Source organism: Micropterus salmoides, unplaced genomic scaffold (genome assembly GCF_014851395.1).
Source record: "Micropterus salmoides isolate LMB-PRFRI ecotype aquatic unplaced genomic scaffold, ASM1485139v1 Ms_hic_scaffold_21, whole genome shotgun sequence".
NCBI classification, from domain to species: Eukaryota; Metazoa; Chordata; class Actinopteri; order Centrarchiformes; family Centrarchidae; genus Micropterus; species Micropterus salmoides.
Genome location: NW_024041262.1, coordinates 9,984,082 through 9,999,547, shown reverse-complemented (window position 1 = coordinate 9,999,547; position 15,466 = coordinate 9,984,082). Strand labels below are relative to the sequence as shown.

Sequence of the window (15,466 nt, the reverse complement as noted above, 5' to 3'; positions counted from 1 at the left end):
TGTAGTCCAGCCACCAGGGTGTGCTAATGAACTGCTTGTGGAGAGGGGAAGCACAAAAGGGAAAAAGGATCCTCTGTATTTTTGCACTTCAGTGGACCATTTTTGGAGTCCAACAACTCTGTACGCTCAGGCCTCTGCAACAGATGCTAGGGTTAATGTGATGCTTGCCAAAATGTGATCAGTGTGCCTAATTCTTATTTGAAGGGGAGAACACTCATAGCTCAGCTGTGTTGAATCTCTGCCCAGATCACAGTTTCACTACAAACACATACCTTAAAGCTGCAGTTGTGGTGGCACATGCTATCACACAAACAGTAACATTTGCACAATCTCACACCTGCAAGCAGCACATGGTACCTCAGCTACTTGTAAAACATGATTTGTTTACTGAATTACCATCAGATCTGGATATATTTTTACCTCTAGCAATGTAAGATACATTCTAAAGAAATAAACATTACAACTTTTTAATTTAAATTTGACTAAGTTAAAAACATAAAAGCATCCATTTACCTCTTCAAGACAAATCCACAAGCTCTTCTGTGCAGTGTGACTTTTAAAGATATTGTGAGGTAGTTACTCATTGAAAATCTGCACATGTTGAGTCACACAGGGATCCTGTGTACTGGTGTATTCCAGTCTACTGTCCGACAGACACACCCCTCTTTCTTTTTGACCGGGAAAAACGCTCCAGTGACTGAGGCAGAATGTGAGTGGCCATGTTGTGGGATGAGGCGATTCTAGGCAACCAATGGGGAAGCCCCTGGTGTGGGGCCCACGGGCCTCCAGAGAGAGACGGGGAGGGATGGAGCGAGTAAGGTAAATGTAAAGGGTTTACTACAGGTCAGTTTCAGCTATTAACATCTGAAAAGGGATCCAAGCGAATGACGGTGTGCCAAGGAGAGGACTGGAGTGGTGGCAGCACGTTGTAGTGCAGCAAATAACAGGTTACGTACTGCACAGAATATCTGACTTTTACCATGACGACAAAATAATGACAAACAAAACAAGGATGCGGACACACTGCTAATGTTTTATTAGAGTTCATGCACAAGTCAACCAACACAAAGAAATGAGGCAACTCAGGAAAGGAGCAGTCACACAGCACAGCCTCCCTTATCAGCATCTCTTCTCATATCATCTAGAGGCGCACAAGGAAACGTATTGTTCCTCTGAAGAACAGCTCTGAGGGGACTCAGGCAAAGTTTTGGGGACTGATATAAACCAGGCTGATCCTGGGCGGTATCAAACAGGATAGTAACATGTATTCTTTAAACACACATTTGGAGGCTTCTTTTTTTTTTCCCCCCCTCCCCCGAAATCAACTGAGATAAAAGATTTCTGCGTTACAGAACAGCTGACACACACACACACACACACACACACGGTCGAACACTAAAACAAGGAAACGGAAGGAGAAATAGAGGTTTCCCTTTCAAAATGTGCAATGTTGATGATAGTGTCCTAAGTAAGTTAGTTATGTCTGTTTTTGTCATGTGCTTGTCAGTCCATAAAACTCTGAGTGAGTGAAACTATTAAAAAAAGAATGTATCCTTCATGAGATAGATGGGCAAACGGGTGTGTTCTCTTCCAGCTATGAATCAGTGGTGGACTGCACTTATAAACTCTGCCCATATCTTTACTGTATGGACACATTCAACAGACAAGAATATCCACATAACCATGACAAATAAGAATCATTAACCAGCAGCAATGTATAAAAAGGAAAATGTGAACTCCATAAACAAAAGCCAAAAACACTAAAAACACACACCGTTATGACAATTTCTCATTCTGTCCCTAGACGTAGTTCATTTCCCCGATTTCCTTTCGTACAGTATAATTATTTAAAATACTGATCTGAAGAAAAACAAAGTGCTGAATAAATTATTTCTACACCTCTACTCAAATATTTCACTTCATGAACAGTTCTCATTAATTACATCTGGGTTAAGTGTTAAGTGATTTACAGTACAGGTTGAAAAAGGTAACGCGGCTGTCAAAGTGCGGGCTTGTTTTAAGCTTGTTGTGATTAAGTAACATGTTGCGTTTATTATTGTCAAAGGAGCTCAATGTCTCATTTGAAGCAGTGTGTCTGCAGCCAGCTAATTTCTGAAAACAAATGTCACGTTGAAAGGTCAGGGCCTTCTGAGATGTCAGCATAAAGAAATAACGGAGAAATGCATAACGATAATGTGCAAACGGCTTCTTGCACTGTGATATTGAATTCTCATTTTCGTCCCTGGATGTTAAGCTGCGAATTTTGAGGTCAAAAGAATTTTCCTTCCACATCTAGAAGAAAGCACAAATTTGGTCCTCTGAACTCAGTTTCAGAACAGTAAGCATACAACAAAAATCTGCTCAATAAAAAAGGAGTTAGAACCTACAGCCAGTGAGTAAAAACTCACCAATGACAACATGTGTCTCTTCAGCAACCAGTACGACCAGCTCTGACCGGGATTCTGTTCAAAATAAAATTAGCGCTGTCTGTGTCTGCTGTCTTACGGTTATGACACAAAGAACCTGCATTCTGTTTAAAGAGGATTACATAAATGAGAATAATTAGTACTTTTCAGAAGGTGGAATTAAGCAACTACCAACTACCTGCAAAAACTCAGACAGCAGCTTTAGACTGATAACATCTCAGCAAAACAATCTCTTGTCACCAACATATCCTCAAACAACTGTAAAAGAACATATTTATTGGTGTGGTGCGCAATTATGCCGATCGCAAAAACTAAAATCCCTTCTTCTTCATCTCTTCATTTAAAGTATGTGTATACTATTCCCTTCTCTTGTGTAGACGCTGACCCCAGTGAGGTACTTTCCTATCGTCAGAGCAGCTAGAATATGAACCGTTTTTGTATTTATAAATCTACATTAAATCAACATCTCTTTCATACATATGTAGCTGAAATATACACACGACTAATAAACTTGACATTTGTCATTTACAGATTTACAATTCAACTTAGACTGACTTGCAATGGAACTGATACAGACACCAAAACAATATCCTCGCTCAATGCTTCTGCCTACAACGGCCATTTCCGCATTAACAACCATAATGTTGCTGTTGTGGGTTTTTTTTGTTTTTTTTACTGAAATGATCAAGTTTGGTGGTGTTAATGCATGCTTTAAGGGCTCGGGTAAGAAACTGATTTCCTACTAATGACGAAGACAGCAGGACGCCTTTTTTATAACACTTCACGTGGTCTTTTTAGGATTAGCTGCAACATGAAGCTCTGCAGTCCACAGCAGGCGGAAGGAGATTCTTCACATGTAAAGAAAAAGGATAAAGCAGGCACAATCTCTGACTCTGCTCACCACGGGGGCGAGATCCATCTGGTGGCCTATCAAATAGGCTATTTGTCTGGGTTTCCCTTTCTTGTCAGAATTTAAAAGAGAACCTGAATAATTCCCTTTTCATAAAGGACAGCATGTACAAATCTCTGTAGTGTAACTGAATAGTGTTGTGATGGATCAGAATGGAGGTGGATGTGTTTTAGTGTCATGTCAGTCTGTCCTCAGGTGATGCTGCTGGGCTGTTTGGGTCTTAGGCTGGGGATCAGAGGTCAGGTCTACATGGCGAGCAAAGTGTCCTCCGGCCTGTCTGGCTTCTTGCGGCTGGGGGTTCCCTGCGCCACACCTGGGTCGCCACTGGGGGGCGACGGTAGGCTGGGGACCATTTCTGCAGCTTTGGCTCTCTCCTCAAGGAACTTGTCGAACTCTGGAAGCATTCAATCAAATGACGGGAAAGAAACAAAAATATGAGAGGAAGTGTGGTTGAACTGTTGCTGGAAAATGAGAGAAAGGCAGCATTTACATTGCCCTACCTTCACTGGTCACGCCTTCCTCACCTTCATCTCCTTGCTGTTGAAACACAAACACAACAACGTCACACTTGAGAGTTGACTGTGCAAAACCCAAACCACTGTGAACCACCACAAAACAAAGTACAATTCTGAGCCTGTGAATGTGCCCAAAACCACCCACAACAACACCGCTGCATATGTTTCCACACACTCACTTTTTTTTTTTTTTTTTAAACAAAAAGCCACTTACCCATCATAACCACTCACCCAAAATTGAGAAAACACATTTGGAAAACATCACCCACCAGTTGTTTCCCCAACCAAAACAGCTGAATTTTTTTATATATTATATATTATAACTCAATAATGCAACACAGTCTCGTAAATTCGTGTAAAATGAGCATGAACTCTTGTAATGCTTTATCACTCATTCTGGTCCGCTAAAACAAAATAACACATTAAAAAGTTAACTGTTGGAAAAGCTTAGGAGTGTCATAACTTTTGGTTAAGGTTAGGCAACGAAAATTATTTGACCAAAGTTGGGACTCCTTACAAAAATGTAGTAACAGTAACTTAAAATCTGACACAGAAGAATAAAGATTATGCCTGGTTGTCAGAGCTGAGCGCAGGCGGATACAGAATGCTAATAGTGTGTCCTCTGGAGGCAGGAAAGCATCATCTCACACTGTCTGCATTCAAAACCTCATGCTCATTTCACAAAATGTTGCCATAATGTCAGTTTGTCCACACAACACACGGTTAGTAACTTAAAGTGAACTAAGATATTAAGATGTGACTGATGAAAAAGTGAGGAAATGTCAGAGAAATGTTACTTTAAAAATGGAATATGGGGATAAAACAGAGTGAAAAAGGGGACAGAGAACTGCAGGCAGAAATAAAAATCATGATGGGCTCACCACATCAGTACACAGCCACTCCTCTATGTCATCCATGACAGAGGACTGACCTCCAACACCCTACGTGACAGCAGCAAGACCGCCAAAGATGGCCGGGGGAACAACAGAAAAAACAAAAAAAAAAACCCCGCCCCAAACACACACACACAAAACTTAAATGAACTTCAAAGTTAACTCAAATGTAACTTAAATAAGTATTCTGTGAGGAAAAAATAAAGAAATAGAGATGCTTATGCATGGCGTCACACACACAAACACAGACGACAATGACAAGGAGTCACGTCAAAATGCAGGAGAATCCACTTTTACATTTAAAGAAACAAAAGACTGAGCATGTCACACAAGTTGATTAATTAAGCTGGGAATTCAATGAAAAGCTGGTGAAGATGAATATTGCAAGAAGCGTCATATTTGACATCACAGCACCCCGCTTCAGCCAAAAACAACAGACAAGACAAAGCCAATGTCATTCTTGTAAGTAAGAAAAAAAAAATCAACAGCAGCCAAGTATGAAGAAATTCAACTTGCTGGAAATTTGTTGAGAGCCACACAGAGCAACAACGAAAATGTTAGAAATGTAGCTCCAAAGTTTAAGCTAATGCTGTTAAAGCTGCAGGCTCAGTTAAAAAATGCAAAAAAACAAAATCTAAATCTTCCAAGACAAGCTTAAACTTGTTTTTCCCAATCTGTTAACTAATTGAGCGATTAGTAGCATGATCCAGCAGCGCGAGTGCATTAATACATGAGGAGAATGTCTGCTTCGTCATGGTACAAGCTCACTGCGTGGCATGTATACAAACAAACACTCCATATGTTCTTTGTGTGGTTATGAAAACACTGACTGAAACTGATTGCGAACACTGGACAGCCAAGCCTGTGTCTCTGAGACTCACCGCTCCTGCAGTTGGCTGTAGGACATCCAGAGTGGGAGGAGGGCCGCCCCTGGCATTGCCATCTTCTGCTGTAGAGCTGAGAGAACAGGTTGAAATAAGCTTTTTAATAATGCCGCTGGGAACTTGTTTTGGCTAATTTTTGTTAATGGAAAATATCAATAAAAAGGTGGAGTGATTAGTTGATCGACAGAAAATAAACATAGAGTCTCTGGTTTCAGTATTTAAAAATCACACACACACACACACACACACACACACACACACACACACACACACACACACACACACACACACACACACACACACACACACACACACACACACACACACACACACACACACACACACACACACACACACACACACACACACACACACACACACACACACACACACACACACACACACACACCTCTTGTGTGGTTCAGACAGAGCTCCAGTCCTGGTTTGAGCAAACACATCAAAGTCATCCTGGGAAGGTGGAGGCTTACAGCTAGATAGAGCGCTCAGGGTACTGCTCACACTGTCTGCACCCATGTCTGGAGGGGAAAATACAGTTGATTGTCAAGTAACCGTACAACATAAACCATAAGTACACTGCGTGAACTACAAAGCTGCTGGAATTGTGTATATTTTTCACATATTTTCTACAGAGACTTTGTTATTATGTCAGAAATCCTCAGCTAGCAAAGCCACTCATGCTGGTGTGATTCAGCGAAGCCTTTGTTTTTTGTTCAGAAGCACAACCAGCTCTAACAGCTATTGCTAATAAGATAGAGAATCCATCCATCTTCATCCGCTTATCCGGGGTCAGATCGCGGGAAGATACAGAATATGTATTTTAATTATAATTATAGACAATTGCAATACGTTGTATCAGAATAAGAACGTTTTGTTGTCTCAGAGTGAGCACTAATGTCTGAGGGAGGGTGTGCATACCAAGACCAGCCAGGCGGGAGGCCAAAGTGGCTGGGGAGGAGGGCCTTCCCGCTGGGGCAGTGATGGTGTGGGGCAAGCTGGTTGGGGCTGCGTTTGTCATGTTGCTGACCACTGCTGGGGAGCCTGGGCCGAGGTCTATGAGGTTGTCGTCTGTAGCCTCGCTCAGGACCTGGTAAAAAAGATACACACCGTAGATCTTCTTTCACGTAGAAGCAGAGAGAAGGATTTAGGGTTTCTGGCTTATGGGCAGCAAAACAAATCCTTTGTTTGGAAAGGCAGGACAGAATATAGTTCCTTGACAGTTTCTTTCAAAATTATGAAAGAAAAATTTAAGACAAAAATAAAATTGGGTGGTCTAAATGAAAAAATTTAGGCATGGTGAATAATGAGAAATACAAACTTGGAAAACGTGTTGGTTAGCTTCAGGAGAGCATGAAAATGTCCGTAACTGAGGATAGCAGGAAATTAAGTAAATTTCTGAAAGACAGTTTCTTAAGGGGGTTGAAAGAATATTGCTCTACACTAGACGCATGTTTAGGTTTTAAAAGGGGCTGACTAGAGACAAACTCACCATAAATTATAAAGAGTTGCCATTAACAATAAAAGTACTGATTATCAATAAAGAAAAAACAATCCCCTTAAGAAGGCAGAAATACAGCAGGGAAGGAGGAGGGAAGATTCAATCTTTGGACTCTGGAGGAGTTAATATATCAAGACCAGTTTGCAAATCCCCAACACTTGATGTAAACACAACATGACAGTGATTCTGGGGATACATTTATTTTAGTGCCATCTTAAGCTTGTGTCACTGTCAGTCTCCCTCCAGGTTAATCATATAATTGGCTGTTGGGGGGAGGGGGTGCATAGTCAAAACATGCCATATGGGGTGACAGATACTGTTAGGGCCCATATTATTTAGCCATGTTTTAACAATCGCTGTGGGGTGACACTGGTCATTTAGGGAGGTTGACAATATTTTCATACTTGCCTGTCTCAGCTAGCCACAGAACAAGAAGAACAGAAAAAACAGAAAGGAAGAGACAGTGATTACCATTAACATGCCTGTGCAGGGACAATGTAATGGCATGATAACTATGGAAGACACACCATGCCTAAATAAAACTGGAAACCCAGTGAAGAGGTAAGAATGTGCCAGAGTATCCCTGACTCACAATTTAAAACAAATAAAAATACAAACTCGTTTGAATCAGTTAATACAGAGATGAGGTGGGGACAACAGGAAACTAACAAAAAGGCATGAAGCAAGAAACGCCTCTACTGTGTTAGATAAAAGTAACAATTATACTGAAACAAGGCTTTCAACGATGCTGTCAGGTCTTTTGGCTGATAAATCCCAACTCTTTTCAAGCACATCACTATGCAATGACTTTTCTTTGCACTGACTAGTGTATTGTCAAAGTCAAGGTTTCCTCCTAATGGACAGGACTTACAGTATATCACAAAAGTGAGTACACCCCTCACATTTCTAAGCAAATATTTGATTATATCTTTTCATGTGACAACACTGAAGAAATGACACTTGGCTACAATGTAAATTAGTGAGTGTACAGCTTGCATTACAATGTAAATTTGCTGTCCCCTCAAAATAACACGCTGCAACAAATTGGTCTGCATGCATGTGGTCCCAGAAGGAAGCCTTTCTAAAGATGATGCACAAGCCTATTCGCCAACAGTTTGCTGAAGACAAGCAGACTAAGGACATGGATTACTGAAACCATGTCCTGTGGTCTGATGAGACCAAGATAAACTTATTTGGTTCAGATGGTGTCAAGCGTGTGTGGTGGCAACCAGGTGAGGAGTACAAAGACAAGTGTGTCTTGCCTACAATCAAGCATGGTGGTGGGAGAGTCATGGTCTGGGGCTCCATGAGTGCTGATGGCACTGGGGAACTACAGTTCATTGAGGGAACCGTGAATGCCAACATGCACTGTGACATACTGAAGCAGAGCATGATTCCCTCCCTTCAGAGACTGGGCCGCAGGGCAGTATTCCAACATGATAACGACCCCAAACACACCTCCAAGACGACCACCGCCTCACTAAAGAAGCTGAGGGTAAAGGTGATGGACTGGCCAAGCATGTCTCCAGACCTAAACCCTAGTGAGCATCTGTGGGGTATCCTCAAACGGAAGGTGGAAGAGCGTAAGGTCTCTAACATCCACCAGCTACGTGATGTCGTCATCGTGGGGTGGAAGAGGACTCCAGTGGCAACCAGCGAAGCTCTGGTGAACTCCATGCCCAAGAGGGTTAAGGCAGTGCTGGAAAATAATGGTGGTCACACAAAATATAGACAATCCAATTTGGACATTTTCATGTAGGGGTGTACTCACTTTTGTTGCCAGCGGTTTAGATATTAATGGCTGTGTGATGTGTTATTTTGAGGGGACAGCAAATTTACACTGTTATACAAGCTGTACACTGACTACTTGGGTGTTGTCAAAAGATAGATCAAATATTTACAAAAATGTGAGGGGTGTTCACTTTGAGATACTGTACATGCAACATACATGCTCTGACTGTATCTTAGAGAGACAGTGGAAAACAGAATATTCAAAATGAATACCAAAAATGTAAATAAATTATATTTGCATTGAATTTCACAATGAAAAGGAAATGCATTTATGTCTTTGTAGGGTTTCCGTTTAATTAGGCATGTCCATCTGGTAAATCACTAACAGGAAATTGACAGATAACAGCACTTGAAAGACAGTGTAAAGCCTGACTGGCAATGTAACATGCAAGTCCATACTACTGGCACTGAAAGCTGCCGACATCAGAGAATAAGAAAAAAGAAAACATGAGCACATCAGCAGCAATGCAAACGTTGGGCATTTCACCACCTGAGTTACTAACTGCTGACTCACCCCATTGTTGACACTCTGAGCGGAAGACCTCCCAGATCTGAACCTCTCATACCTGAGGCAAAGAACAGAATGAAAAAGCACTCTTAAGTTTACCTAACCAATTCTGTGGAAACCTACAATGATGTCAAGGTAGAGACAAGTTTGTGAATACTTTTTTCCTCCAAGTGAGGAGTTTGCACCTGTGTTTGTCAGTGTGTTCTAACCTTTCATAGCGTAGGAAAATGTTATTGAGGTCATCATTGACATGCAGCAACTCCTCAGTCACAGCCTCATTGGAAACACAGGAGATGAGCTCCACTATCCTCTGCTGCATGGCTCTACAAGTCCTGTTCAGCTCCTAAACACACACATGCACGTAGTACATATACATTCAAACACACATGTGTATGCATCGGTTTCAGTCTCCATTTTCTGTATAGGGTTCATTCACACATACTTCAGAAAGAACACACAGACGGGCAGAAACACACACCCACCCACACTTACTTACCTGAAGTAACTCATAGTCTGAAGCATCCTCCTGTCCTGGGACCATCTCAGTCAACATCTCTGACATCACCTTAGTGTTTCCACGAACAATATCCAACTCGCTACGCAGCCGGCAAATCTAGATGTCACAGGGTTACATTTATGTACAGTTAGTCTATTATTACGCAAATTGCTGTTTTTCAAAATGATCAATTTTGCAGCCGATTGTATTCCTTAGGACAGTGATTCCCACCCAGGGAGTAAATGGAAAGCTCAACTAATAATTCAACTTAGCCAACTCAACTAGAAAATAAAAATTGTGTTTTGATTAATAAAAAAAATAAAAACTGAATTTTTTTTATGTGTGAAGGAGGAAAATAAACAGCCAAATAGGATTACAAATTTTATAATGTTGACCATAAGTACATTTACAATAAAGCAGTCGCCCATCAGCAGAGAACTGGCCATATTTGGATGAGACGGTGGAGCTAGTTATATTGCTTAGCTAGGTGCATCTCTAATTTACCTTAACTGTCATATCAACAGGGCTGACAATTTTGTCGAGCAAACAACAGTCTTAAAACTAAATGTACTCACCAGAGAAAGTGAACAGCCAACTCCTAATAAGCTTTTATAATGGCGCTGGTTAAATTTACACACTGCCGTGGGTACGAGTCACTCTCGCCTGATTGACAGGTAACAATTAATCCCGCCCTGAAGCATAATCTGTTTTATGGTCTATTTTCCTCTAAATGGGACCATAATTTACTAAATGAACCTCATGTTGTATTGAATACTTGAGACCATAAATTCATTTTGAAAGTGTTCACGTAATAAATCAGGTTAGAAGTAGGGTCATTTTACAATTATTTCTAATGGAACTGGACTTCTTTTTGCAACCAGAAGAGTCTCCCCCAGCTGGCCATACGATAGAATGCAGTTTGAGGGACTTCCGCATTCGCCTCAGGTTTCTGACCGGAAGCTTCTCGCTTGATAATGTAGACACCTTATTTTTTGTGTATCCTCACGCTAAATTCAGTGTGACCAATTTGATAAATAATGTTGTATGTGGTTCACGTATTGCATAACATGAAGACTTCACAGCCTCTCTTCAGGTAGGCCTCTCAGACTGTAACACTTGTCTATAAAGAGAGAAACTGACAGGATAAAGTCACTAAACTACATGTCAGCTTGCACTGGTCTGTTTCAGTGGATTTACCATTAAGGCTTTAATACGTGTGCACTCCAAATGTAGGTGCGGCTAGCTTAATCGCCTTCTCACAGACGAGCGACAGAAACAGACCGTTAATGTTACCATAGTCACCTCAAAAGAAAAATGGTTGTCTCGAGTCGGATGCCAAAGTATGCGAGTGTGCAAGTTTACAGCAGCGCGGAGCAGCTCCCACATAACACAACGTTAGAGATCTGTAAGTTATTATGAGATGTGTAAAAATATTTTGGTTCATTTTGAAACTAGCGGAACAAATTTGACTGTGCCGGGCCGCCATGGTCTCATTAATTAATCGGAAACACCGAGCTAAACGTAAGGAATAAACAGTTGAAATAGATACAAGTAATGAATAAACCGTTATGTAATGACCAAAGCAACCTTGACAGTGAAATTTCAGTTATTATATATAAAAAAATGATTGCAACAATATCCACTTCTACATAACAGGGTTATATAACACTTAGTTTATAATCAATTCATAACAACATATTTGGAATGTGACAGGTGGTGTCAAATGACGGGTTATTTGAGTTCATCTGAAGCGGTTGTGGGAGGTAAGTCTGACAAAAAAAGGCTGAGATTTGGAGCCACCGGCTTAGTGTTTTAACCATTTTCTTTGTTTGTGTGGACAGATGTGTGGCAGTTTCAGTGCATTTACAGGAGTAACACTGTACCTGTTCAGGTGTGGGATTGATGGATCCAGATGGATGGATATTAGGGACCTGAGGAGTGGTGTAAGCTGGTGGGAGGGCCTGTGGTGTGGGCTGAGTAGTAGTAGCAGTAGGAGTAGTAGTGCTGTACTTATGTAGGGTGGAGTCGCCCTCTGGAGCAGAAGCTGCCTAGAAATAACAGAGACCGAATGTCACAAATGACCTGGGAAAATAATCTCACTTAGCGTGGTTTTTGCACAGAAACTTTTGTACACATTTGAGCTGCTTAGTATGATGCCTCCTACCCGCTGAGGTGTGTGTATAGGGGACAGGGTCTCCAGTTCTGACATGGGGAACTCAATGCCTTTCCTCTTTAGCTCCTCATAGATCTGGACCACGCCTGTAAGGTCTGGAATGCTCCTGAATGCATCAGCCCATGCCTGGAGAAGGCAGAGTAATAAAAGAGTTAAAAGAAGAGAAAGGGAGAGACTGAAAAAAACAAATGGGTAAAGGGAGGGCTGACACAGCAAACAAAGCAAGGGATGTCAGAACAGTAAAAGAGGCCTGTTCTCTGATCATTTCTGCCTTGAATACATTCAGTCAACAAACCACAAAGCTCTTGTCTTCTCTCTCTCAGCAGTTGGCAGACTGAAAAGAACTAAACTAAAGCTAAACTGGGCCATTACAACAGCTGAAACACATGACACACCTTTAAAAAAAACAAGTGCACAAGGACAAGGTCTTTATGCGAAAGTATTCACTCACTTCAAACTGCAAGCCAGTTTGATCTAAAATTGAAATCACCACAATGATTCTCTCACTTTGGTTGAAGTGTGTCTGAAAACAACATAAGGCCAAACACCAACACTCCAACCGAGGTTGGTAAGAGTTTGGCTAGAATTTATCAACTCAGAATGACTTTGAACTTAAATGCTGTAAGGACTATTAATTGTGCACACAAGCTCACTTTCATCAACTCCAAGGTACACACCTGAGAGATGAGACAGATGGTTAGGGGGTTGTACAACACAACCGCAGTCTGTTGGCCTACTGGGTATTTACGCATCTTACTAAAAGAAATGCCAATAAAGAGTACTGTTGGGATTTCCTAACTTCTGCTGTTCAATACATTTTCTCAGTTTTCCCAGCTAACCCTCCTCTCACAAACCTGTTTGTCCAATGACTACACAAACAGTCCCCCCCCCCCCACACACACACAGCTACTGTCTGCCCCGCTCCTGGATCCATGCTGTCACATGGCTTACCTGGTGGAAACAAGAGCAGCCCACATGAGCCTTAGGGATACATGAGCTATGACAGGTAACTAGAGCTGCTTCTGGCTGAAGCCCTTGAGACAGTGTACCTGAGGCTGTGCCTGGGGATGACAGTACTCCCTCTGGACTGCTGCACGGCCACAAATACTATAATTAACGCCTACCTGTACACTTCTCATGAACTGACTCAATCAGAAACATCGGTTTTCTCTCACACTGATGTCCAGCAGTAAAAAAGAAAATGTGGAGACTCAGTGCCTGTCATGGGAATAACCTATTAAGATGTATTATGGGCACTAATTATGCTAACATGAGACACAACACAAGGCAACAATTGTTATCTTACCTGAATCAGGGCGAGTACTTTATCTTGAACAATTGAAGGTGGGTTGTTTTTAGGGGAGATGATTTTAACAAGGACGCCATCAACAAAGTCCCTGCTAGTGACCAAAGCATGAAAACGATGGCCACAGTTCTTCACACACGTCTCAAGGACCTGAAGGACGCAGAGAAGAAAACCCTGTCAGACTGCGCTAATGTCTGACAAACTGTAAATCGAATGTTAACCTAGGCATGTAATATCTAAATGGGCATGATATTGCAAATTCGCTATGGATAATGTAATACAATGGAGTGACCCAAAGTAATTTGCTCTACATGCTATTGCATTATATGAGTGAAAAAAAGCCAGTAACTTAATTTGGCATGCAATTCATCAACTTATTGTGACATTAGGAGAACTAGACTACATTAACAACATTTCTAATTTTGCACCATGTAAATAGAGTGTAGCTGCCCTCACCTTGCCCACTTTTAACTCACCGTTAAAGCCAACATCACCTCCCTATAGTTCCTATTGCCATTCAGCCTCTTCTTCACTGCTCTAATGGCATCCTTTGGCCTGCACATAAGCATAAACACACACGTAAAAGCACACATTAAACACAAAAGGATAGCATAGGGCAGTACATCCACAGCTTTTAAATGGACAGGAAGAAATTAACAACAGAGGGCTTTAAGGGGCATTTTGATTGCCACTGACATGATTCTTTGATTTTACACACCCTCTGCCTAGGTGTTGTGACTGTTTTACCCTGAGGTAGAAATAATTAATTGCCTTTTGAATTCTTTGACCACTACTGAGATCAAAACAGCGTCACAGCAGTGGGCGTTTGACACGCCTTGCCTTCCCCAGAGAGAAGAAAAAAGTAGAGTCAGACCTCTTTTTACAGAGTGCTGATACACAGTACACTAGGCTAGACCAACCTGAGCCAGTTTACAACACTCTAATCAAACAAGACCTGGACGTCACACACCAGCTTAAACATACAGTACAAGGTTAATGGAGGGATGAGATAAGCAGTGAGGCCTTGCATAAATCCACCTTAAAACAGCCACAGCTAGGTTTCTCATTGTGAATGGAACAGATGAATTAAAAAGGGAAAGGACTGACTCTAATAGCATATCTTGCTGTAGCAGAGCATTAAGTAAACAGCACAGGAGCAAGGAAGATAGAATTAAACTAGTGCATATAAGAGAGTTAATCAATAACAGATGGTGGATATTGATTCATTTCGGTACTCACCCATCCTCTGTTTCATTGATGATGTCACATATCTCCATGTTGAGAGCCCAGTCTTCACTTTGCAGAGAGCCATCAGTGGCTCTCTCTGGAAGACACAAGCAGTTAGTGAAGAACATAACCTAAAAAGACGTCTCAGTAAAACACCAATTGTATAGCGATGGCTGGTGGCTAGCTAACTGTTAGCCAACTTAGCCACTGGTCACCTTTTAAGATAGAAGTAACTGTATTCGTTAGTGTTTTTAACGCTGACCTAAAAACTGACAATGACAGAAAACAGAGATTTAGTTTGTTAACGGTTTTTCTAGCACAGTGACAGCAGATGTGACCGTTACTACTAGATAGCTAGGCGGCTAACTTGGCTTTCCAGCTGTACAGAACTCACTCAGGGACGTTAGCATGCTAGAGGCAACAAGACCGTAAATGACTATCGCGCAACATACACACATTTCCACGACACATATATCTTTCTTCACGCGATGTAGCTTCCTAAACATCTGGTTACATACCAATGCAATGCCCCACTGGGGTACTGTACGGATTTCCCAAAAGGAACTCCATCTTGCTCGACCACAAACAAGTCAGTCCATGGGAGGATAATGATGATACATGAGGAAACGTCCACAAAGTCCCGCCCACACTGCAACGGAATTGGCCAAGAAATCCCAACCTTTACTGTGATTGGACAGCTGGAACACCCATCATGACAGCTGGGCGATTGTAAATAAAAGGCACCAAAGGTTGCATCAATAAAACTCAAATAGCTGTTTTATGACTGTTGTGCACTCATTCTGATAAGAGATGCCGGTCCG

General features: G+C 41.6%; 1 protein-coding gene across 5 annotated transcripts; it reads right to left on the bottom strand.

Moving 5' to 3' along the window:
* Positions 1-1,013: 1,013 nt before the first annotated feature.
* Positions 1,014-15,295, bottom strand: tom1l2 (target of myb1 like 2 membrane trafficking protein). 5 transcript variants are annotated; one of them, XM_038735312.1, is made up of 16 exons: positions 15,164-15,295; positions 14,658-14,742; positions 13,895-13,973; positions 13,419-13,568; positions 12,104-12,238; positions 11,823-11,987; positions 9,940-10,056; positions 9,653-9,786; positions 9,450-9,501; positions 7,553-7,561; positions 6,565-6,733; positions 6,038-6,164; positions 5,626-5,701; positions 4,733-4,792; positions 3,837-3,873; positions 1,014-3,730 (listed from the first exon to the last, which is right to left on the bottom strand). In XM_038735312.1, the coding sequence occupies exons 1-16, from the start codon at positions 15,213-15,215 to the stop codon at positions 3,582-3,584; spliced, it is 1,596 nt and encodes a 531-aa protein (XP_038591240.1). In that variant the 5' UTR covers positions 15,216-15,295; the 3' UTR covers positions 1,014-3,581. The 5 variants fall into 5 exon arrangements, 3 of the variants coding, with proteins under 3 accessions (XP_038591240.1, XP_038591242.1, XP_038591241.1); XR_005446980.1 differs by having other exon boundaries at positions 3,679-3,730; positions 4,733-4,931; XM_038735314.1 differs by lacking the exon at positions 4,733-4,792.
* Positions 15,296-15,466: the final 171 nt, after the last annotated feature.

What these genes read in the sequence shown, in the direction of transcription:
- tom1l2 (XM_038735312.1), bottom strand. Translation starts at nt 15,215, where the DNA reads ATGGAGTTCCTTTTGGGAAATCCGTACAGTACCCCAGTGGGGCATTGC. An exon ending in TCAATCCCACACCTGAACAG is followed by an intron (nt 10,057 to 11,822) that starts GTACAGTGTTAC and finishes TGTGACATCTAG; the next exon opens with ATTTGCCGGCTGCGTAGCGA. An exon ending in ATTTTCCTACGCTATGAAAG is followed by an intron (nt 9,502 to 9,652) that starts GTTAGAACACAC and finishes TCTTTGCCTCAG; the next exon opens with GTATGAGAGGTTCAGATCTG.